This window comes from Lacerta agilis, chromosome 13, assembly GCF_009819535.1.
Source record: "Lacerta agilis isolate rLacAgi1 chromosome 13, rLacAgi1.pri, whole genome shotgun sequence".
NCBI classification, from domain to species: domain Eukaryota; kingdom Metazoa; phylum Chordata; class Lepidosauria; order Squamata; family Lacertidae; genus Lacerta; species Lacerta agilis.
Window position 1 is genome coordinate 15,570,436 of NC_046324.1, and position 25,196 is coordinate 15,595,631.

Sequence of the window (25,196 nt, forward strand, 5' to 3'; positions counted from 1 at the left end):
AGCTGCAAATTCTCCACTCGGCAGAAAGAAAGCAAAACTTAGCCATTAAAAAGCTGTTTGGCAACAGCGAGAGTGGGATTTACATCTCTTATTCTGGCTAGAAGCTCGCTTTGAAAAGATTCCCAGCTGTTGGGATCTTTCCAAAGAGCAAATATTAGCAGACAATGCTAAAAGTAGATACAGGAAGCAGTTAGTCAGGGACCTTCAACAGCTGTTTACTGCAGGTGTCAATCTCCTGATATAAAATGACTGCAGCGTGAGATCTCAACCCTGTCCCTATTCCGAAGGACAAATTAGCAGGATTAATTGTATAAATTAAAACCCCACAGCACCCAAATATGATGGTTCCTGTCCTCCTTCCCCTACATCTGCCCGATTTGAGCTATTCGGGAAAGGTGGGTGCTCAATGGGCTTGCTCTGCAATCTTCAATATCAAACAAAAAAACGCATTGTCAATAAGCTTTGATTTTAAAATTAAACCAATTAACCTGAGTTCACTTGCTCAAATTACTTTAGCCAACCAGTACTGGGGGAGATGCAGCTGTTCAAACAGAAGCAGATGTTCTGCCCTGGATGTGTCTTGCATCAGACCATTGATATTATCTAGGCCAGTACACGCTAGGCTCCAAAAGACAATTTTGGCACTTGGCGTGGAAGGATCTGTCTATTTTGGTTCACACAGTTTTTCACTTAACCCAGGTTAAATTCAGGTCTGCACATTTTGGCAGCAATTCACATTTTATTTTTTACAAAAACCATGAGCATTCACCAGCATTTTTTTCCTAATGCATGAATGCCCCCTAATAAGTACATTCCTGTATGCAGTTTTGACTAAAGTACACATCCCCCCCAGCAATTAATCCTAATATAATACCTTTTTGTACGTTATTTTCCAGAGCGTATTTTAATGCACAGTTCCCCTTACTACATGCATTTGGTTGGAGAACAGCATTGCAAAATTCAGTGCGAATTCTGCAAGGTGGTATATTGTTCCAGAAACTGCAAATTTGATTAATTCGGCTTTAAATGAAAGCTGATCAACTTTATCCCCAACCCTTACCTAACTTGGCACCAATGGATTCCCATCCGTGGCTAAGATAAAAACAAAAACTTCTGGAGATCAGAAGCCGGACAGTCCTAATCTATTCAGAAAATCAAATTCATTGCAGACAGGACAGGTAACAGCTTGAAGAGTACCTGCGATCTTCCTGACAGCTCAGCTGCATTTGGGCTTCCTCCATCGATTCTTTGTGGATCAAGAGATTATTATTTTTCCTACTCGGCCCAACAATTGCCTTTCCAGTGGCCCAGCAGGTTAGCAGCTGAACCCATCTGCCATTCCCTGCTCCTGCAACTGCTTGCTTTTATGAAGGAGGGTGGGGCCCTGGTTGTTTTCCTTTGTGCCTTGGTGGCACCAGCCTTGTTTACGTGTGGCTCACCTCACCTGGCCTCCCCCCTCTTTTTGGAAGGATTTAGTCCATATGTAATTTTCCAGAAGGTCAAGCTTATTGTTCCTTCTGCTTCTGTGCTGCGAGCAATTCTGCCTTTGCCTTGGAAGGAAAGTTTAGGGCATTATCATAGTGGTGAGTAGAGGGCAGGCTTCTCAGACATAGCAAAAAGGGGGGGGTGTTATCACAAAATATGCTTTAGAACAGTTTTGTCTCAGTTTAAACCCAGGAGTGCTTTGTTTAAGTATGACTTCTCTCCTTCCCACCGCTTCCACCTTCAACACAAAAAAATCCATTTCTGTGTCAGGGGTAAAATTATTATGTTTCCTGACATGATGGTAGCAGCAAAAAATGTCTTCTTGGAAACATGTAGGCAAAAATCTGGAGCTGCTCAGATTGGTTGCCATATGACAAGGAAATAAGTAATTGGCAGGTTTGTGGGTTTTCTACAGTTGCATGAAACTGGTTATTAGATGCAAAATATAGCATTCTAAGCACCTCTAGGTTTTGTTTCCTTAAAAAAAACCCCAACAACTTCTGGTCCTGAAGGCTATAGACGTAGGCTTGAAAGCATGTGGGCAATGCCTGAAGGAACCGAAGAAGAAGAAGAAGAAGAAGAAGAAGAAGAAGAAGAAGAGGAGGAGGAGGAGGAGGAGGAGGAGGAGTTTGGATTTGATATCCCGCTTTATCACTACCGGAAGGAGTCTCAAAGCGGCTCACATTCTCCTTTCCCTTCCTCCCCCACAACAAACACTCTGTGAGGTGAGTGGGGCTGAGAGACTTCAAAGAAGTGTGACTAGCCCAAGGTCACCCAGCAGCTGCATGTGGAGGAGCGGAGACACGAACCCGGTTCACCAGATTACGAGTCTACTGCTCTTAACCACTACACCACATTGGCTCTCAGGAGAGACTGAGCACATTTTAGCCCCATGTCCACTGGTAGAGCTCCTACAGCCCACAGAGTTTTCTGCATCCTGCCGTGATAGAGGTGGGGGAAGAAATTCAATTCAGTGCCTATTTAAAGGCAAATTTGCCTAATTTGAACTTTCTGAAACAATATGTAGAATGGAACACAGTTGTTGTTCAAAATTCACATCTCTGAATTTTGCAATGTGCTTCTTCAGTCAAGTAATATGCACATTTTTTAAAAAAAATGGTGAAGTACGCATTAGTGAAAATAATTTTCAAAAATGCATTATATTAGGAATATATAAATATTAAGAGGGAAATGCTTTGCTAAAATGTGCATATTGGGCAAAATTGCTTACTAAATATATACTTTAGGAGAAACTTACACAAAAATGCTGATGCATTTTCATGAGGAATTAGAAAAATAAATAAATCACAAAGTGAACTGGAAATGTGGAGACCTGGATTTCATATCAATGGGGGGAAATGAGAAACTGAGAGGAATCAAAATCGACAGATTTGCTCAGCTCTCCCCACGACAAACACAAGCAGAATTCTATAGGATGTTATGAAACTCATAGCAATCATTTAAACACAGAGATCACAGAATCCAGCATTTCTTGCTGTAGAATTTCTAATTCCTTTTAGTGTACAGTGTAGCCAAGCTGCCTCACTTACCTGGCTAGGTACCCAGTTCAGTGAAGAAAGCTTGCTTGCATCTGACCTTTTATTATATGAGGTTTTCTCTGCAGAAACCTGCAGCTGAAGCTTTTCAGGGCACAGAGTTTAAAAACAATCAGCGACAGCTGCTAATTGCTGCAGATCAAGCAGCACCCTCCCCAAACAAGAATACCAAGGATTTTCTTTGGCCAAAGGCGCGAAAAGTCAAAACAGGTATAAAACTGGTATATATTCGTAGTGGGCATAGAGGTATTTGAAGAATGCATATTCTGTGCACCACTTCGTTTGGTTTCCACCACCTCTAAATACTCCCAAGATACGGTACATTTAGGAATTCACATTTCTGTCAGCAGTGACACATTTATTGTGATGGATATGCAATTACTGCTGGGCTATTGTAGCACACAGTGTACGAAATAGGAAGCTGATATAACAGCAGTATTAAGCCTGGAGTGCAAATATGCAAGATGTGTTGGGTTATCATATGTCCAAGGTCTCCTCTGACAGCTCTCTCCAGAACTAAAAATACCTAAAAGGGGGGGAAAGAAGAAGAAAAACAGCTCCCTTACCTGCCCGTTCAGCAAATCCCTCTTGGGTTCTCCTTCTCTTCCTCAATCTGTTTCCTTTCTGGCAGTTATCAGGTGTCCTTTCTGCCACACAGCACTCAGGGGGGAAAAGGAACCCTGTTTTATTTGACACACTTTTGAGCCGCGTTAGCAATTGGTGTGCCGTGGTTTGGAAGCAAGTCAGTGGAATGATGTCAGGCGGACAGGCAAGACGGCCAGCTCAAGAGGGGAACTTACTCACCACCAGGGAGCCAAACTTTGGCCAACAACAGTTAAGCTTAAAATGAACAGGATATTTCTATGTCTTTTAAAGGCAGGGGTCAGGAAACCTTTGTGCCAGGGCTCAAATGTGGCCCTCCAGGTCTATCAAGTCCTCAGGATACCCAGAAGGCCATGCCTCTTGTCAGCCCTGCACCGTGTGCTCCTTGAGTGCTTTGGCCTGGATGGAGGAGGGATGGACATGTGTGTAAATCTCTGATTTGCGTGTGGAAGGCAGCTTGCTGTACAAAAACGAGAGTGGCATCCATGGCTCCGCCCACTACAAGCATGGGACCTGTTCAAGAAACCCTACTCTGGTTACCTCAGCAAAAGCGACCACAACTCAACAAGTTGTGTGCTGCACCAGTCTCACCAAGAGTTACCATTTCACGTTGTCCTTCACAATCCCACTATATAATTATACGGGAAGAAAATATTTACCCCCTCAGGAAGGGGGAACATAGGAAGTGCAGTTTTGTTCAAAACAAGCCTCAGAAACCAAAATAGACCTTTCTATCAAGGTCATTTTTTATATGTAGATCAACGTACAGGGTTCCACAACACCTGGGTCAAGAGACCATAAGCTTACCAGAAAGAAAACAGTGGTTTTCAAAACTGCCCCCCCTTCAGATAAACCTGTCAGCACCAATTTTCCACTAAAACATGGAATGAAATCCCTGAACATTGCAGATGACTCTGGATCTTGTTAGGAACATAGGAATTGGACCATTGGTCCATTTAATGCAGAATTATCACTGACTAGCAGTGAGCCACCAGAGTTTTAGACCAGGGTGTTTCTCCACAAGACTTGGGAGATGTCAGGGAATGGTAGTTTGCTAAAATAGCTGAGGGTTATTAGGAGGCCTCTATTCTCTCCACAGAGCTACAATTCCCAAGTTCCATGGGAAGAAGGATTAACTGTTAAGCCACTCTGGAAAACTGTAGCTCTGTAAGTGGAATAGAAGGTCTCTTAACATCTCTCAGCATCCTTAATAAAGTCCCAGTCTCACAAATCTTCTAGGCAAAGTCCTGGCTGTTTAAATTGGTATGATACTGCTTTAAAATGCAGAGTGCAGATGGGGCCTGGGTGACCTTGAACAAGCCACCCTTCTCCCTCTGCCTAAACTACCTCACAGGGTTGTTCTGAAGTCAAAATCGGGAGGGAAAGAATCGTGTTCCTTGGAAGGTGCGGGTATATATAAATAGGATGGCATGGTAAAGAACCTGGAGCCTGAGCCCAGGGAAGGGAAATTTATTCCAGACTGAAATGCTTACAAATCCAGCGCAGAATTCACAAAGCAGATGGATAAAATTATATAATCGTTCACTGCGCGGCACATGCCAAGTTAAATGGAAAAAAGGAAACTTTTACTCTGAGATTAGACAACTAAGTAAGTGGGTTTGTCGCCTTCCATTTCGCTTTATATAAGTGGAGCTCCACACCCACGGAGGTTTCTTGAGACCAACAATTATTTATTTATTATCACATTTATATCCCTCCAAGAAGTTCAACATGAGGCACACATAGTTCTCCCCCTCATTTTATCCTCACAACAGCCCTGTGAAATAGGTTAGAGACTGGCCCAAGGTCGCCAAGTGAGTTCCATAATTTGAAACCTGATCTCCTATGTCCTAGAGCACCACTCTAACCACTACACCACACAGCCCAATGGCACAATGAATGTAATTATTACAGTGACATTCCCCACCTTAGAAGGTGTTCTTGTCATATACTGTATATTATTAAGCTTTAGATCCATTCACTGATGAACTGTTTTGTGCCTGGATCCCAGAAGCAGTAATTTTGTTTTGTAGGAAATCCTATAGGATTTCCTATAGGTAGGAAGCGATTCCTACTGCAAGCGATTCCATCTAGGCATGTCTTAATTGGAACTTAGTCTTAGGCCCATAATATGTAAACTGTCTGGATTATGGATGCAAGGAGGAAGCCATTTATGTGCTGTCCTGTGTTCATCTCAACCAGCGCCGTTTCTGTTCCACTACAGTTCAGCCTCTGCTGAAACCCACATTATATGTCTTGCTGGCTGAAGGTGACATAATTTTCAACACATTTCCATGGAAGGGAAATGCCAAGGCAATACAAAAACAAACAAGTGGTATTCAATTAAGTTTTATTCAGAGTAGACCCACTGACACGAATGAGCATAACAGGTCTACTGTAAGTAAAACGTAGTTGAATACCAACAAACACAGTTACTTACCTAAATTCATGCATTAAAAAACAATAGTGAATTCCGCTCATATCTGCTTGCATAATATCCATTCCTGACCTTGGGTGAACATGCAAACTGTGGCAATGTCTGCTCTCATTTCAGTCTTTGACAGAATTATCTGACATGCCTAGTCTGGATTTCTCTTAAAGCAATTGAAAGAGCAGATACAAGATGGGCTGCCATTTCCCTGATTTTGCCATTTAGAAAACACACATCAACTAGAAGAAAGGGAGAGGAGCTACATTTAAAAAAAGAAAAAGATGTTGGGCTAGCATTACCCACCCCCATAATGAGATTGCCAATGCAAGCACTCAGTCCTGGAATACACTGAAGTGACAACAAAGAGTGCCTCTGTGCAAATGCAGAATGCATTTTTGTTCTTCACTGATTAATTGCACCTCACCTCCGCATTTATAGGATTAAAGAACAAAGCTTCCAGGAAAGAGGTCTGGCTTCCAGCCAGACTTAAACCACAGCACTATTCTGGATAGAAACGAAAAGAGTACAGGCTCTGAAAAACAAACACACACACACAAACTACACTTCCCCTCCCACTTTGTAATATCAGAATATATTTATTAGCTGCAAAATAAAGTTTTTTGTTTTTTTTTACAATCTTGTAAAAACAAGAAGACTAGACTTATGCCCCCTCCTTACAGGCAAGCCAATGAACACAGCACGGTTCAGTTGTGTTTGTTTTCTAGCCTTTGTGGAGTTTTGCCCTCCTCGGTTTTCACAAAGTCTTGAAGTTTTGTTGCATCAACTGAGCATCTGTACTCTCTCAACATCAGGGGCACGTAATATTGGAGAGAAGCGGATTTCTGATCAGCAGCGTGGTTGTGGATTTTAATCCAGGAGGGTGTGGGGTTTCCTTTATATCCAAGCATTGCAAAACTACCTATAAGGATGGAGAGAGTGAGAGAGACAGTGAGAGGGAGGGAGAAAAGGAGTTGGGGAGAATGGATGTGATTACTATCAGACAGTCACGCAAATAACCTAAGATAATCCTTACAATTTTTGCAATCTTAGATTTTCCAAATTCCTGTGGAGTCTTGATCACATTCCTTGAAAAAAACTATCAGTAACCAATTTGTTCTCCACATAACCAACTTTTTTCTGTCTTCAAACCTTGCGTTTTAGTTCACAATAAATACAATGGTTTGTATTTATGGAAGGAGAAAATGTCAAAACAACAACAGATCCATAAAAAGTCCATAAGCATAAATAAAACCATAAAGAATACATAGACATAAAGATGGATATAAAACCATTACATGATACTTTCGTATTATCACTAAGATAGAGGTATTCCTCTAACTTATTATGCCATTATATACCAAAAAAATGAATGCACTCAGTTTTTCAAATACATAAATAGGTTGCATACTTCCCCCTAACTCTTGTACGAACCAGCTATCAAACCCTTAAATCCAATCCTTTAGCAACGGTGTTTATATCCCCCCCCCCAATATTGTGGCATACAGTGGTCCCTCGACTTACGAAATACTCAACATCTGAATTTTTCGACTTACGAATGAAAAAAGTGGCCACACGCCAACGAATTTTTTGACATCCGAATGGAAATCCGTTGGCATTTTAGATGCGGTTTCCTCAACTTACGAATTTTAGATGCGGTTTCCTCGACTTACGAATTTTTCTTTTTAAAACTGCTTCAATGCATTCCTATGGGGAAATCGCTTTTTCGACTTACGAACTTTTCAACCTACAAATGTGCTTTCGGAACAGATTAAATTCGTAAGTCGAGGGACCACTGTATTATTATGCTAGCAGCTGTTAAGAGATGTATTATCATTTCTGTATCCTCTAACTCTTTCATACTGCCAAATAATAAAATTAGTTGATCGTAACCTAAAGGGGTACTAATTTTATTTAATACAGCAAAGCAGAAAACCCTTATTTTAGAGCAGAACCAAAATATTAGACAACCAACTTCAATTTACCTTTTTCAATACATGCATGCATCTGAGAGGAGCTATTAACAAAAGCAGACACAGGTTCTGTATCACATACTCATGCACACACTGTAAACATCCCTTATGTTGGACACTGCTCAGCATAATTACAGCCCAAGCTTCTTAAAGCCAGTTAACTTGCAGATCTGATATCTGAGCGCCCCTGAACAGAATCTGAAGAATGGAATCATACAGACAGAATAAAAGGACCCATTGCTAGTGAATCAATTCTTAAGAGTTTGCATATCGATTCCTGGACCAGTCCATTGCCCACACTGGCTTTCATCCCAGTATTAGTGGAAATTTCTTAACATTTGAGTGGCACTATTTATTTACCCACTCATTTATTTACTAATTAAATATCCACTTGCGGACGGCCATCTGGGGTGTGTGTATTAGGACCCACAAGACTCTAGGGGGCCCACCAGCCCCAGAAACCACCTTAAACTGTCACATATGATAATCTGATTATATATGCAGCAGTTATCCAACATTTCTGGTTTGTTTTTAATTTTCCTCTGACAGAAGCATGCCAAATCTGAAGCTTGTCTGCCACTACCAATCAGAGAGGCCTGCAGTGGGAATTTCCCAGAGGCTAAGACATGCACTAATGTAGTGACATCATGGCACATGTCTTAATGCCATCCGGCTTTCTAGTACTTTTTTGGAGAGCTTCTTGCCACGGGCTTTCCTACACTGGAGACTACTTGTTTGGTCTGCCTCCCTTTCTGACTGCTATAGTTGCTTACGTTTAAATGCAGAGTGGCAACGTGAAGGAACTCCTGCTCCTGGCGTGGAGCTTTGTTTAGTTTCTGTTTCAAAGTGTTCACCTAACTACTCCAAAGCGGAACTTTCTTTCCTACCCAACTCACATCCCCTAAATCTGTTCTGAGGGCTCCTCAAACCCTCTAAAGCAGATTTGGTGATGATTTGGGGGTGAGAGCAGGGAGAGGAAAGTGGGGAACAGAGGCACCGCCTTGTGCCCAAGATTGAGGGGACCTGGTGTACACACCATGTTGTATCGTCAGGAGGAGACCAAGCATGGAGCCCAGCATGGTGAGGTTTCACTAGCCAGCAGCTCCTCCTCTCTCACACTCAGGAGGAGTTTGTGCCATGCTTGGCTCCACACTCAGCCTCCTCCACCCCCCAAACATTGAGGAGGTCAAAGACACCTTAGCCTTAATTGGTGCACCCAGTGGGGAAGAATCCCATTGTGCTAGCACAAGAATTGAGTTGAATGCCGCCCTGGTTTACTGTATATAAATGCAGCTGTTAGCAGACCGAGTTGCTAGATGCTGAGTTGATAAGATGCTCTCCCATTCACAAACTAAATTGGGAAGAGGGACCAAAACGTCTTTCACACAATGGCCTACAACGCAAGTATGGCTATCACTGATGCTTTGCCAAATGTAGGACTGGGGAACCAGCAGCCTTCTAAATGTTGTTGGATTCCCATCTCCCATGGTCCATGGTCCATGCTAGCTGGGAGTTGAAGTCCACAAACAGCTGGAGGAGCACAGGTTCTCCACACTCAGTAGCCTAATGTACTTACAAGGACTCTTCTCTAGAATTGCACAATTGCAACATGATATCATGAATTTCTCGTATATCCAGTTACAGGTAGGTAGCCGTGTTGGTCTGCCATAGTCAAATCAAAATAAAATAAAAAATTCCTTCCAGTAGCACCTTAGAGACCAACTAAGTTTGTTCTTGGTATGAGCTTTCGTGTGCATGCACATTTCAGTGTATCTGAAGAAGTGTGCATGCACACGAAAGATCATACCAATAACAAACTTAGTTGGTCTCTAAGGTGCTACTGGAAGGAATTTTTTATTTTATTTTGATTCTCGTATATCACATGGGTATCTTGAGAGGTAGGAAATTGCCCCGGAGACCTCCAGAGGAGAAAGCATACCTAGATGACTTTGACTGCTAATGCTAAGAATTTCACACACAACTGAAATTGGGATACTTATTGACACAGAGATTTTGAAAGACAGCTCTGTGCCAAAACACAGAGGGAGATCAGGATTGCTTTGGTCAGCACTGCCCTGACTTCCCTGTTGTTCCTGTATTGGGATTTCCAATTTGCAAATGATCTAACATACCGTAAATAGGCCAGAATTCATATGATCAGAACGTTGCAAAATCCCATGGTGCAATGGGATTAGCCTATTTGGACCTCTGTTAATAACTCCAGTGCATGATGGCAGGGAGGGAAGCAGGATCCTAAGGGAAGGGCAGGTTGCCGCAACTGCACTGCAAATATTGGTTGGATGCCAACCTAAGCCTAACGAATCCACTGACGGGGAAAACCTGGTATTGTAATTATATGGAAAACATTTCTTCTCCCATTATCACTTGCATGTGGAATGTGACAGTGCTTTTCAAAAATGTAAAGGTAAAGGGACCCTTGACCGTTAGGTCCAGTCGTGGACGACTCTGGGGTTGCGGCGCTCATCTCGCTTTATTGGCCGAGGGAGCCAGCATGACAAAGCCACTTCTGGCGAACCAGAACAGCGCACAGAAATGCCGTTTACCTTCCCGCTGGAGCGGTACCTATTTATCTACTTGCACTTTGACGTGCTTTCGAACTGCTAGGTTGGCAGGAGCAGGGACCAAGCAACGGGAGCTCACCCCGGCACAGGGATTCAAACCGCCGACCTTCTGATTGGCAAGCCCTAGGCTCTGTGGTTTAGACCACAGCGCCTTCGCATCCCTTCAGAAGTGTAGGACAATGTAATTAACAAGCGTGAAGGCAAATAACACCACACACCTTCAGACTGGCAGGCGATGGGTTTTTAATCAGCCTGACCGTGATGATCCAGACAGGAATTTGTCTAGGATGGAATGTGGACTATGGGGAAAGTTTAAACACCCCTTCTCTGTGGTCCCTCCTCCAAGTGCTCTCAAAGTCGTGAATGACATTGCCCCACTAACACTGTGTTGAGGAATTTATGCACTGCTAAGGAAAGCATTGCCTACCACAAGTCCAGTGCCTTTTGCTTACAAAGGCATTTTTGTGAATGTGTTTTCTAATTGCCACCCCACCTTAAACTAAACTCTGTATTTCCACTACAAAAGCAAAATACTGTATTGCCAAATACTGTAGGAATGCACAACTCTCACACAAGTGCAAAGTCAGTTGCTTAGCTGTCAATAAGGGCCAGAGGCAAAATTAGCTTGTCTGTGCCTAAACTATTCAGCAATATTACAGAGGCAATTCAGCATGACTACTTTTTAAGTTAGGCATAGGGGAAAAAATTGTACCAGTTTGCATTTTAAGGTGAACCTATGTAATGCACATTTTCCAAAGCTATGCAGACTGAAAGGTATTTGTCCTTCAGAATTAGCTCATCTCTGAATTTTGCAATGCTGTTCTTGCACTGCAAAGAGAAAGAAAGAAAAGTGTATATACTAGGGCAAAGCATGCATACATTTGTGCAGTGTTTTTTTCCCCCTTAAAAAATGTTTAGGGGTATTCTCATTCCATCTGAGACTCAGGAAACACCATGACAGGAAATGAGGCCGCTATCAGAGGCAGCAACGGAACTGACAATTCACGGTGCTAGAGAAGAAACTAAAAAAAAATTAAACATTTTAGTTTCTTCTCCTGTTAGATTCACAAAATGTTTAGGGGTATGTGTGTTCCTCCAGGAAAAAAGCACTGCATTTGTGAAAATAACACAAAAATGCATTATATTAGGGGAAATTGCTTGCAAAAATAAGTTTATTACGATCAAAAAGCTGATAAATTTTCCTGTGGGTCTTTTTTTTTAAAAAAAAAAGTTTGAAAGCCAGTGTGGAAATGCATCAAACTGAACTTAAGCCTGAAAAAAATGGGAAACTGAGAAAAACCTAAACCAACAGATTCATCCATCCTTATTTTGACAGTAAACTTCAGGCCAAATTTCAGTCTGAAGTTCTTGTTTGATAGCATCAGCTTTCCAAGGGTGGTGCTAATGAAAACCACAGAACCAAAAAGCAAAACAACGCTACTAATCTCTGGCTGGAAACAAAATCCAAGTCCACTGTTGACCTCTTAAGCAACTAAGCTGACCCACAGGCAGCTGGCTGGGCTGACGGCGTTATCAATTAAAGAGTGTTACAATTTTTACAAGAAAAAGGAAAAAGAAGTGAAATTTGGCTATATTGCCTGCCTGCTTTTTCAACTGAATTGCTGTAGGGAAAAATCAAGGTACAATAAGGCATATACAGGTGAAACTCAAAAAATCAGAATATCGTGGAAAGGTTCATTTCTTTCAGTAATTCAACTTAAAAGGTGAAACTAATATCAATCAATAACAATTTATTCAACCGTCAGTCAGAACACAATCATCCATACAAATTTTAAAAACCTGAGACAACTCAGAGGGGTTTACACTAAAACATACAGTAAAAGTAAATTATACATAAAAACCCATATCGATACCATCGATTTTGACCTTACGCTGTTTAAGGGCCAAAAAAAGAAATTTGGCCACCTCAAAAGTTGTGGTGGGTGAAACTAATATGTGAGATAGACTCATGACATGCAAAGCGAGATATGCCAAGCCTTTATTTATTATAATTGTGATGATTATGGCGTACAGCTGATGAGAACCCCAAATTAACAATCTCAACTTTGGGGTTCTCATCAGCTGTACGCCATAATCATCACAATTATAACAAATAAAGGCTTGGCATATCTCGCTTTGCATGTTGTGAGTCTATCTCATATATTATACTCCAGTAGCTAATGAAGACAATTGCTTACCTAAATGAACTTTTCCACGATATTCTAATTTTTCGAGTTTCACCTGTATGCCAATTACCTTTGCACAAAATACCATTTAAAGCACATTTTTTATGTCAGACTAGCTGAAACAGATTTTCTGACCTGTTGGGAGATCACTGGGATACTTTATAAAGATCCTTACAGAATGAATGGATTGGTCTTGCTGAGTCTGTTACTCTGAAAAGACAAGCAATTTCCAGCTGCACAACTGCATGGTTTCTTGAAACAGATTCCAGCAAAACAGCTTTCAGGGTGTTCAAGGGCAAGCAAAGTAAAATGATGATACAGAAGCTGGCATTTCTTGCACACCAGGCCAGATTTATCACATCCCTTTCAAACTGAATGCCCAGTCCTATTTTGCAATGAAAACAGAACAAAACAAAAACTCAGAAAATTAAACTAAACCCTGCACCCCCTTTCTCCAACTGCAATAGTGAGGGGCCTAACATGTCCTTGTCCTTACATGACCCCTGGGACCTAATTCCACTTGTGCACTTGAACTTCAAAAGAAAAAGCGCTGCAGATTGGAATGCCAGAGAAGAAAGCTTCGGCATAACTTTGCAGTTTGGCCTGAGGAACAAGCAGAGTTATGAAGAGGCAGCTTTTGGTTCCTAAACGACACAGATATGTAAGGCTTGCCCTAAATGGTTTTATAGCTTTAGAGCAATGGTAGGGAGTTTGTGGCTTTCCAGATGTTGTTGGACTACAGCTCCCATCCAGCAAGGTCAGTAGTCAGGAATTATGGGAGTTGTAGTCTAACAACGGGGGTGGGTGGGGTGGGTGTAGACACAGGTTAGTGATAAGGGACTTCAACTTCCTGACTCTTCAGGTGACTAGACTGGAAAGTGAGTTGTTGACAAGAGTCCTCATATTATAAAAGCCCTTTCCTGAGTTACTCCTATATTCAGTTCCACCTAGTAAGGTAATATGAGAATATGCCTTGTTTGCAGATTGTGGCTTGTTTGAGTAAAACAATCCTGACTCCCCAAGCTTGGGTGCAACAGTAAGCCAGAGATGGTGACTTGTTTCTCCCACTCGTTAGCAGGCAAGACTGACACACTAACAGCAAGCTATTGGCTACGGTTTACTGTGACATGCTAATGTACTCAGTGTATTTCAGATGCAGTTGGGGCATTTTAGACTCTTCTTAATGGTCTGAAGGGAGGTGTCCCTCTTTAGGTATAGCTTTGAAATGTGCTCAAGTTCAGCCCTGATACAGTTGAGGCCCTGCCCCCCACTGCCCCTGTTCATTCTGCTATGGGGCACTAGGCTTCTGCCATGCTGCCACCTCCATCACAGAGAACTAGATGTTGGGAACAACTAATAGGGGAGACCCACTGCCTTCATGCTGCACTTAAGAACTTCAGTAGGCATCAGGTTGTCTATTAGATGGACTTTTTCTGAATCAGCAAATGAAGTCTTATCTTCTGATTTAGCTTTGGGGAGCCGTGTGCAACCAGTGTGGCACCAAACCTTGGAATAATCACTTCACTGAAGCCAGCAGGGACAGCCATCGTCGTCAAGCACCCGGCAGTCAAGGCTAGCCAATTCCATCTGGAGTAATCTGAAACTTATCTGTTCCTTTTGGGTCTGAAAACGAGCCTCTGGCATAACAACTTCAAGGATACAGCTGAACAAGGACGTGTGTCTGATTTCCAAAAACGTCTGTTTCTAACCTTGAGCAGTGAAGAATAAAAGGTCACTTAAAAATGCTCTCCATGCAAATGGTTTTCACTGAATAGGATCAATACTGAAACACAACTGCAAAGAGCCCATGTCACCTTTTCTTACATACTTGCTTCTGAGCTACAGAATTTCCCACTATACTGAAATCATTATTATTTAAATGGAAGGTGGCAAAGGTCACATCTGCACCATACATCTAACAGAAGAACACAAGGACAACCTGTTCTATCAGGCCTGCAGCCCACCTAGTCCAGCATCCTGTTCTCACAGTGACCAACCAATGCCCAAGGAAAGCCTGCAAGCAGGACCTGAGTTCAAGAGCACACTCTCCTCCTGTGGTTTCCAGTAACCGATATTCAGAAACACATATATGTTAAGACAGATGCAAATAATTCACTCAGCATCTCTCCCTTAAAATACTATGATACCACTTCAATAGTCACAGCTTCCCCCAAAGAATTCTAGGAATTGTAGTTCATTAAGGGTGCTGAGAGATCCTGTTCACCTCACAGAACTGCAATCCCTTCACAATCAATTTTTCATCCCAGGGAACTATGGTCTCTGGACTACGATTCCCATCATTCCTAACCATTGGCTGTGTTGGCTGGGGTTGATGGGAGTTGTAGGGCAAAACGCCTCAAAGGCACCTGGTTGGAGAAGGCTGCTGGACACAGCCAGCACTGAAACAATGGTGGAAATTGGAATTGCACTAAATATGCATACAAGCTATTTTTCTCTTCTTTAAATGAAGACAGCACTGGAATGTTGCTGTCAGAACGATTTCAGCCAAAGGTTGCTGAGCAACGGCTTCATACAATTTATGTATTTCACCATATGTAAAGTCACGTAATTCATATAGTCACCTTTTTTGTGGAACGCAATCGGCTTTGCAGAACCTAACGTGGTGAACACAGGCATTAAAGAGGTTCCCATGACTTTGGCAGGGTCTCTAGTACACACAAGAACAATAGATCTGGAAGAGAAGAAAGAGAAGAGAACAGTAGCATGCATACCACAATGGGAAGAATGGCATCCTCTTTCTCTCCCCAGGAATTGTTAATAATTCAAGGAAAGCCTTACACAAGACGACCCCCAGAATTAAGTGATAAGCATGAGCTCCGTTTCCATGCGCTGCTCTGGTTTGCCAGAAGCGGTTTTGTCATGCTGGCCACATGACCCGGAAGCTGTGCGGAAGCTCCCTTGGCCGGAAGCTCCCTTGGCCATTAACGCGAGATGAGCGCCGCAACCCCAGAGTCAGACACGACTGGACCTAATGGTCAGGGGTCCCTTTACCTTTATGAGCTCCACTTAACCCACAGCATCAATAAGACAGGGAGTGTGTCGCAATCTTAACTTAGCAAAAATGTCAGGTGTATCAGGCAGGGATTTAGCCAGCCAGTTGTCACAAATCTCAGAGAGTTTCTCCCCACACATTCTTTACTACTGCCCAAACTCTTGCTGAGTCCATCCTGCCCATCAGCACTGGCATTCTGCCGGCTATGTTTAGGGCAAGCATACCCCTGAACTTGACCTTCTGAGCCTGTTGTGTGAATTGTTATGCTTTTCAAGTGGCTTATTTCATTGTACATTTCAATGAAGGATGTTTTCTTGTATATTTTATTCATGGGTGTTTTTTTAAAAAAAAAATTGATTGTAAACATCTTAGAAGCCATTTTGGCATGTATGCAATATGTAAATTTAAATGATGAAGTGACTAATAATAATGTTGAATACAAGACAGCTCTCGGTGCTACAACCCCTTCTTCCTCAATCCCCCAGGGAAAGGCAGTTCCCCCTCCCCTCAATCTTGAAGAGTTAGGTCTTCCTTAACCTTTTATATCCTTCTCCCTGAAGCTTTGTACAGCTGGCTAATGTGGTTTCTGAACCAGAATTGTGATATCTGGTTCCTCCCACAGGATCTTAACGCCTTTTATATCCCGCCTCTGCCTTGCCCCAGCTCCCACTGAGTCACCAACAAGTTCTGGCTAAAAAGCAAGGAATGGCAGGCCAACACTACAAGCCAGACCAACAAAAGAAACCTCTCGCATGACAAAAACTTTCCCTCCCATCCCGCCCCCACAACTGCAAGGATTATATAAAGGCTGGTGTTGGACATTCAGACAAAGATCTAGGCTCCAGTTCCTGCTCATTCACAAACTCCACTGGGTGTTTTAGGACAAGTCACTGCCTCTCAGCCTACTCAGCTTCACAGGGTTGTTATGAGGAAAAAATTGGCTGAGCCTGTACTGTACTTGCTGCCTTGATCTTCTTAGAAGAAAGATGGGGTGTAAACAAGGCTGTACTTCTTAGAATTAGTACAAAGCAACAAATACTGCATGGGCTTCAACCTGGGAAGTCAGGAGTTCAAATCCCTCAGGTTACATAACATCATCTCAGGCACCTATTCATAAGATGTTAGCAGCCTTTATTAACAAATGGTGCTTGCAATGTGCAATAAATGTGAACAATGACAACGGCAGAAACAACTATGCTGCTGCTACTGTGGGCTCCTTTGGGAGCAACAGCAGGACAGATTAGCATTATTAATTAATTAATTAATTAATTAATTAATTAAATTTCTATACTACCCTTCAGCTGATTTACCACAACAATTCATACCATAATAGCAAAGAAAAACAAGAACCAGTTTAAAAGGTTTAAACACACAGTTTAAAAGGCCATAGATTGTTTAAGTAGCCAAAGGCCTAGAGAAGGGGAATGTTTTTGCCTGGCAGCTAAAAATATGGAACGAAGGCACCAGGTGAGCATCCCTGTGGAGAGCATTCCACAAGAGGGGAGCCACCACAGAAATGGCGCCATCTCATGTTGTTACCTTCTGGGCCTCAAGTGATGATTGCAGGGACCAGGTCAAGTCATAGGCCAGGTCAAGAAAAGGCAGATTTTGAGATATTGTGGTTCTGAGCTGTTTAAGGCTTTATAGGTCAAATCCAGCACTTTGAATTGGGCTTGGAAACTAATTGGCAGCCAGTGCAGTTGGACCAGGATGCTCAAGCTATCTTGCCCCAGTGAGCGATAATAAACCATCATAATAAATATTCAAAAGAACATTGAAGTGATGCACAAAACAGAAATAAATATAACACAATAGCAATAACCAGATGAAGTCCGATTGAAACAATATTATACAGTTCCAGAATAAATAGCAACCAGGCCAGGATTATCCTGCTAGAAAGGGCTAGCGGAATAAAAATGTGTTGTATCCAACCATATTCATACTAAAGAGTAGATCCAATGAAATCAATGAGCATGACCAGATTCAATACTCTGAATAGAACTTAGTTGGCGACAAAGCTATGTCTTCAAAAGCAGTCAGAATCCCCAAAGCGTTGGCATCTGCCTTAAATTCATCAGTGGGGACTGCTTCTCCAAAAGCCACAGGTTCTACTTATAACAATGGAATTTCTCTTCCCTCTCCCTGACATCTGCTCTGGAAGTTCCCCAAAGCCTCTGGAGCAAATTTGGGCCGGGGGAGGGGGGTGTATGCCAAGGGTGCACAAGAGGGCAAGCTCTTTTGTGGAACACAACCATTTAGTTGGATTTTAAACCCTCATCAGTGTTGCTACAGAATGCATGTCAAGGGCAAATGGCACTATAATAAGTGCTTCCAACCCCTCATGACTACACCAGTTATACACTGAGATATGAAAGCTGCAGATGAGTCAAGTCTGTGGCCATGAACTGCTCTGGAACGTCCTGGACACAAAATCTGTTTTCAGGTTACTTGACCTGCTTTTGCCTGCAGCCTGGGTTTGTGTGTGTGTGTCTATAAACCTCTGTTGTTCCATGTTTATGTGGCGACGCAGAAGAAACCACAAGGAATGTGGAACAGATGCAGAAAAGGAGAGGAACCCGCTCCACTTCTTAAAACACATCCAAGTTGCAAAAAGACTCCGCAGGGCAGACGGACGGGGCATGTCCAGTCGGCAACTTGTGTTAAAAAAAAAAAAAAGGAGAAAGCTGGGGGAGAGAGAGAAAAGGAGGTTGGGGGTGGGGGAAATCTCACACCAAGTTTTATTGGAAAGTCTAGCAGCACCTCTGATTCTAATCTCTCAAAAATGAAAGAGAGGGAGGAAGGGAGAAAAAGAGAACCTGGCAGGAACAAATAGGACAGGATTCAGAAATGGAAAAGAAAGAGAGAGAGAGAAAGAATTATTGGCTGCTGGGAAATTATAGACTTGGGCACTTGGTGAAAGTTACAGAATCGAGAATGCTTAATAAGATGACAAAAAAATAACCATTCTTATCTATCGTTTGGTGGAAAAGTAGTCATTAACTTCCCAGTGGCTGCCAGCTCCTTTGTCGCTGCCAACTTTCCAGCGCTACATTTCCACCCGCCGTGACCTAGGAGGCAGCCTTTTGAGACACACATAGTTTGAAGTTTTCATTAGCTTTTGTTAGATTCTTCCAGACGTACATTTTAAGTTGCAAAAAAAGTAGGTCATTTCCCTCCTGCCGACCCCCACCCCCATTCAGCAAACTCTTGCTCCATCGCCCACCTCTCGTTTATAGTTGTTTCAACATAATTGGTTACGGTGCTGGCAGCCTTTGAAGTGGTGGCTGCATCAACATGCTGCCGGCTCACAACTGCGCCCGAGCATGCGTCTAGAACCAGGAAAAGTATCCCCTGGCCATGGAACAAGAAAAGGTCGTCGTTGACCTGCAACACAGAAAAGGGCAGAGTTAGCTGCAGGCAATCTATATGCAAATATCAAAGGGTCCTATGTGGCAGTTCCCAGTCTACACTGGGAACTTAACTAAGCTAAGCTCTTGTCAAATCCAAGGAACAGCCTGGGAAATCTGTGTGTAACAGTGGTACCTCGTATGAACTTTCGTGTGCATGTATCTGAAGAAGTGTGCATGCACACGAAAGCTCAAACCAAGAACAAACTTAGTTGTTCTCTAAGGTGCTACTGGAAATAAATTGTTATTTTGTTTTGACTATGGCAGACCAACACGGCTACCCACCTGTAAGTGGTACCTCGGTTTAAGAACAGTTCGGTTTAAGAACGATCTGGTTTACAAACTCCGCAAAACTGGAAATAGTGTCCCGGTTTGAGAACTTTACCTCAGTCTAAGAATGGAATCTGAACGGTGGCAGGGCATCAGGCAGCGGGAGGCCTCATTTGGGAAAGTGCATCTCAGGGTTATTTGTGGGGCATAGGAATTCGTTCTTTTTTATTTATTTTTTTCAAAATATAGTCCGGCCCACCACATGGTCTGAGGGATGGTGGACCGGCCCATGGCTGGAAAAGGTTGCTGATCTGTGCTCTAAACAACTACCAGTATAACCCTCTGCCTCTACTGGTATAACCCTCTGCCTTTCACTGTAACGCATTTGGTATAGCTGCCATGCCTATTTGCACATACCTTAACAAAAGCCGCCTTTGAGTAGTTCTCCAGGTCTGCCCTTCTGACAGACTGGATTTGGATCCGAAGGTATCTAACTGAAGGTGTACTAGTAACAGCAACCTGCAATTATAAAGGAGGAATTGCCACCTCAGTTTAAACACACGACATTCATTGCCTTGGGATGTTAGTGTGAAACCCTGCAGGACCCCAGATGTTGTCAGGCCCAGATGTTGTCAGACCATAGGGCCGTGCTGGCTGGGGTCGGCAGGAGTCATGACCAAGGATTAAGATAAATCAAGACCGCTGGAGCCTGAGAGACAAATAAATTTCAGGGAGAGTAGCTCCCTCGGGGCCAACAGCTGGAAGCAAATTGTTTTATTTATGAATGAAAGTACTTGTGTGCTGTCGTCTTGTGAAGTATCAAGGCGGTGTGCAGTAATATAAAAAACCATTTAAAGCAGTGGAGAACAGTGAATGGCTACTCTAGAAAAGGCTGAACACAGGCCTAGGTGCATAAAAAAAAATACTTCCAAGTGTGCACATGAGTTGACCCAAAGAATTCTCCCTCACAGAGCTAGAATTCCCAGCACCCTTAAACTACAGTTCTCAGAATTCCTGGGAGTGGGGCAGGGTGTTCTTTAAATGTGGTTTAAGTGTGGGTTTACATGCATGGTGTGTAGGCAGCTCAAGAGACAGCCCCTGGAGGTCAACCTGCAGCAAAATGGCACACTGTGGAGTATTCCTGTTCAGACAATCATGAACTTTCCCAAGACTACTCCATCCTATTCTCTCCCCCTTGTTTTTTATCTACTCCCCCCCCCAACCGTCAATGCCATTGAGCACGCTCAGTCCTCTTTACCCGTATTTGAGGGTTCTCTCTCCTCCCCATTTTTATCTTTTTGTGCTTCTGCAAATCCCTTGGGGTTCCCCCGAAGCCTGTGGATACCTCCCCCTCCTGTATGCCATTTTGGCTACATGAGGATTCGCGCCGAGAGAAAATGCATTTGCTATTAGTACATGGGATGGAATGCCTGTGGTCAGGGTGACGACCTCATTCACAGTTGCTGGGCGACTTCAAGAGAAAACAGCTCGGTTCAAAAGGTTGGCAGACCACATGCAACAGCTTGCAAGGGGGGGGTGTATAGCTGCACAGCCCCACCCACTCCCCAAATGCTTGCAACCAAGCAAAGGATCACATAGAGGCACTGGTTTTATGAACAATAGCTATACCGCACATATGACGGTATCTGCTTTTGTACTCTGGCACACATGGAGGAACCAAGTTTACAGACTCCGGTGCAGGCTGGAAGATTTGTAAGCAAGCTCTAGGGGCTCATACCAGGATATGCATGGGATCCACAGAATGTTAGGGGCAGGCCAATAGGGGTATGGGTTGTGTGGCTCCTTCAGGCACGTCCTCCCCCCCCCCCCAAGTATCCGCATAGGAGGCACAACACTAGGCCTTTCAAATGACCCAACATGGCAATTATATTCCTAAAAATGAAGTCAGAGGGCACATCCTTCAGCAGATGGTTTAAGGGTAGCAATTTTGCACAACTGCAATTTGGAACACTCATGGCAGCCACAGAGCACACTGTTTCCCTGTAGGGCAGGGGTGGGCACCGTTTTTAATCTCACAGGCTGCATTCCTTCAAGAATGATCCGTCAGGGGTCGAATGCCAACCACAGACAGGGCTGAGCCCAGTAGTGGGTGAGCCCACCTTCTCTCTCTCTCTGGCTGCATACACACTATACCATTAGAGCACAATGGAAGCACATTCTCTCCCTCAGAATTCTGGGTACTGTTGTTTGCCCCTCACAGAGGGGTTACCATTCCCAGCCAGTGGCGGAGCTTCATGCTCTGGCACCGGGGGGGGGGGCAGAGAGCAGGCGGAGGTGGGGCTGGCGCGTGTCCCGGGAGCAGGGCGCACTGCCCGCAGGGGCGAGACGCGCATCCTGGGGGCATGGTGCCCAGCGTGGGCGGGGGCAGCCGCGATGGCACCCCACCGGGATCGCGCTGCCAGGGACGTACGCTCCCCCCGCACTCCTCTTCCTCCGCCAGTGTTCCCGGGAACCCTTAAACTACAGTGCCCAGAATTCTTTGAGGAAAGGATGTTCTTTCAAGGCACAGTGTGTACACAGCCAAAGCCTGCTGTTTTTTTTTCTGCCTCAAGCCCGTTTCCACCCAGAGGTCTGAACTGATCACTTGCAGAGAGCTTTTTGAAATCAGGCTGAGGGTCACAGGGTACCCATAGGAGACCACTGGATCAACACACACACACACACACACACACATGGTGTCTGTAGCTAATAGGGCTTACAGAAAAGGCCTCAGCACAAGGCGAGGAAGGGGAAACCCAAGGATCGGTTTGACTCTGGATAATCTTCAGTCTGCCATAGCAATGGAAGATCCTGCCTTTCAAGCAACAAACTCTGAGATGCAGGAAAAGGGGAGAAATTGACAAAAACAGAAAGGCTAAGAAATATCTCTGATGATTGTAGCAAGCTAAGGATCAATACAACAATGATATTCTGTAATTACCACCTTGGGCTGTTTTCACAAGTGTAAGGTGCAGGGAGGAGAGAACAATCTTTTAAAAATTTGTCAACTCTGAGTGATAACTGCATAATACAATTACTTGCAGGATTGCCTGACCCCCTTATGTGCTCACTTGACTTCTTTGATATGTGGAGATGGCACTCTTACTTGTCCCGCACTCATGAGAAATTATTATTTTTTTAAGGGTGGCAGCACCTACACTTTGGAACTCCCTGCCTATTGACACCGGGAAGGTGTCTTCACTATGCACTTTTCAACAACTGCTTAAAATAATTTCGTTCAGGCAAGCCTAACCACATACTGTAGATGTTGATGTGATTCAATCTTTTTTTTTTACAGTTCATTTTTATTATTGTAAAATGTTTTTAATTGACAACTCCAATTATTTATTGCAAATTTATATATAAATTTAGTTCAATAAATAAAAGGTACTAGGAATAACAGGAGCTTGCTCGGATTAGCATGAGGAGATTCGCTGTACTGCATTATTGAATCAGAAGAACTGTTAATTGCCTGGGACTCAAGTTTCCAAAGGAATTTTAATTACATTTGCTAAGAGCTTGCAAGCAAGGTATTTTCCACAGATTATATATTTAGGATGCACTTGCAGTTCTTCTGTATAAAATACCATTCTCGTGGGCTGTTGTCTGGCTACAACGAAAGGAAATTACCCACCACTGATGTTTTCATGCACAATAGAGAAAGGAAAGTATAGTTTGCACAACTATTCTAGAAATTATTATTTTTTTTAAAAAAAAAACAACTTTCAGTAATATTCAGGATGAAACTACAGGGATTGGAGCCCAGGAGAGTGGCAGCGGACAACATATCCCTGCACTCTGCAGCTGGGGTACTGCTAAGGGTGGCACATGCCCCAAAAGTGTCCTTGGTACGTACTAGATGCCAGGGTTTAAGTGTTGCACCTCCAACCCTCTGGAATCATCTACCAACTAAAATTAGACAAGCACCTCGTATTTTGACATTTAGGCCAGTATTGAAGACGTTTGTTTAAGAAGGCTGCTACTGAAGGTTGACCCAGTCATTTTATGTGGAAAAAAACAAACACAAAAATTCAACAATCGGTTTTATGGCTTTTTCTTTACCGAGTCAGTCGTCTCTTGCATCTTATTTTGCTGCAAACCGCTTCAGTAGCCTTTGGTTACTGTCTGCTCAGTTCAAGTGCCGCTAAGTGCCGAAGGAAAACTTACTCTCCCCCTCTCCCACTTTTACTGGTTTTGCATCTTGAAACAGGACTTGGGATTGTCCATCCCTTACTATGGAAGACACAGGGTCCCCTATATTAGACTGCTATACTGAGGCCCCAGCTTAAGAACCAGGTATTTTGGTCAGAATGGGCCTCAATGTGAGGGAGGGACAATGGGAGCCAGGGACCTCTCCCCAAGAATTCCCATAGAACACCTATCTTTGTCCCAATTCAACCAATGAAAGAAAAACACTATACTGTACCCAAGGAGCTCCGCAATGACTGCAAGGCACAGCCTGGTGCTGAATTTTTGCAGGCTGTGAAGCTTTCCTTCCGATGTCTTTTTCCAAAAAGGGATTAGGAGCACAACTCCAGGGACGTCCCGCGGGCATCGAGGCTGTTATCTTAAGGCGTTCGCAGCCATGTTGAGAGCAGTAGCTGTGTCCCTTCCGAATTTCATGTGCTTGAAGTTGGACAAAGAGATACCTATTAATATGAAGAGCATGACAAAGGGGGGGGATTGAACCACAGTTGCTGGTCAAGTTCACACATCACATTAAACCATAGTTCAAAGCAAAGCTATGGTTTAGCGTGAATGAGCAGCAGTGTGCTGTTGCATGCAACTCAGAGAGTTCCTGCAGCACTCCTCCTCCACTCCTGTGGCTGACTCGGTGTAGACAAAACAAACCTGAATCTGGTTTGTTGCATCATCTTGAACCTAGGCTTCATCCTTAGTGAGTTCATGGTAGAAGCAAAATTGAAACCCAGAGACTTCCCAGTTTGAAACTCCTTCTCTTAGGTATACATAGAAGAAGCTTCCTTCCTTATAGACCACCCTAGGGATTAAGATCACAGTAGCTTATGCCAGGGCCTTCTCAGTGATGGCTCCAAAAAATGTGGCACTCCCTCCTCATAAAGGGACACCTGGCACCACCTCTTTTCAGCTCCTGCTGGCTGCTGAAGATGCACCGCTTTATCTTGACCCTCAAAAATCGAAGAATTGATTTCAGTGTCTTTCCTGTAATTTGTTGTATGGGTGGCTGATTTTGGGGTTGTCGTTGGGATTTGTGTTTTGTTTTTATGTACTATAACCTGCCACCTTTTGGTGAAGGATGATAATGATAATTTAATACTATTTTTTAAATATATATATATATCAATTATTAATTTAAAGCAAATAATAGTGTTATCAATTATTACCGTGCATTAAGATGTACCTGAAAAAAGTGAAAGGAAGATTCACTCTCAACATAAGCTACAAAAAAAATAATATCTCACCTGGTTCTGTTAACCTAAGAAAAACAAAAAAAACAACCCCCAGCAGAATTTTGCTGCTACAGTACTTAGTAAACTTGCTGAACCCTGGGATTCCATTCAGGTCACAGCCAAGATAAATAAAAATAATAATCAAATCCATGTGCTTAGCTCTTAAGGACAACAGATGACACGTCCTCGTAAGTAACTGCAACTAGTAAAATCCGCACGCTGGTAAACAACAAGTTTACATAATTTGTAGACATACAGTTCTAC

General features: G+C 43.1%; 2 protein-coding genes across 3 annotated transcripts in view; both read right to left on the reverse strand.

Annotated features, from left to right (window-relative positions):
• The window catches only part of CEMIP (cell migration inducing hyaluronidase 1), a 160,571-nt gene that overhangs the window by 77,017 nt on the left and 58,358 nt on the right, over positions 1–25,196 (reverse strand). The window lies entirely within an intron of this gene.
• LOC117057164 (cell surface hyaluronidase-like) overlaps positions 6,420–25,196 on the reverse strand; it is a 76,627-nt gene continuing 57,850 nt past the window's right edge. The window contains exons 18-22 of one of the 2 annotated variants that reach the window (XM_033167985.1): positions 23,930–24,152; positions 19,921–20,022; positions 19,050–19,210; positions 15,396–15,505; positions 6,420–6,994 (exon numbers count right to left, since the gene is read on the reverse strand). In XM_033167985.1, the coding sequence (XP_033023876.1) occupies positions 6,780–6,994; positions 15,396–15,505; positions 19,050–19,210; positions 19,921–20,022; positions 23,930–24,152 (811 nt within the window). In that variant the 3' untranslated portion in view covers positions 6,420–6,779. Of the gene's footprint in view, positions 6,995–15,395; positions 15,506–19,049; positions 19,211–19,920; positions 20,023–23,929; positions 24,153–25,196 lie in introns of those variants that run through there. The other variant, XM_033167986.1, reaches the window with a different exon arrangement.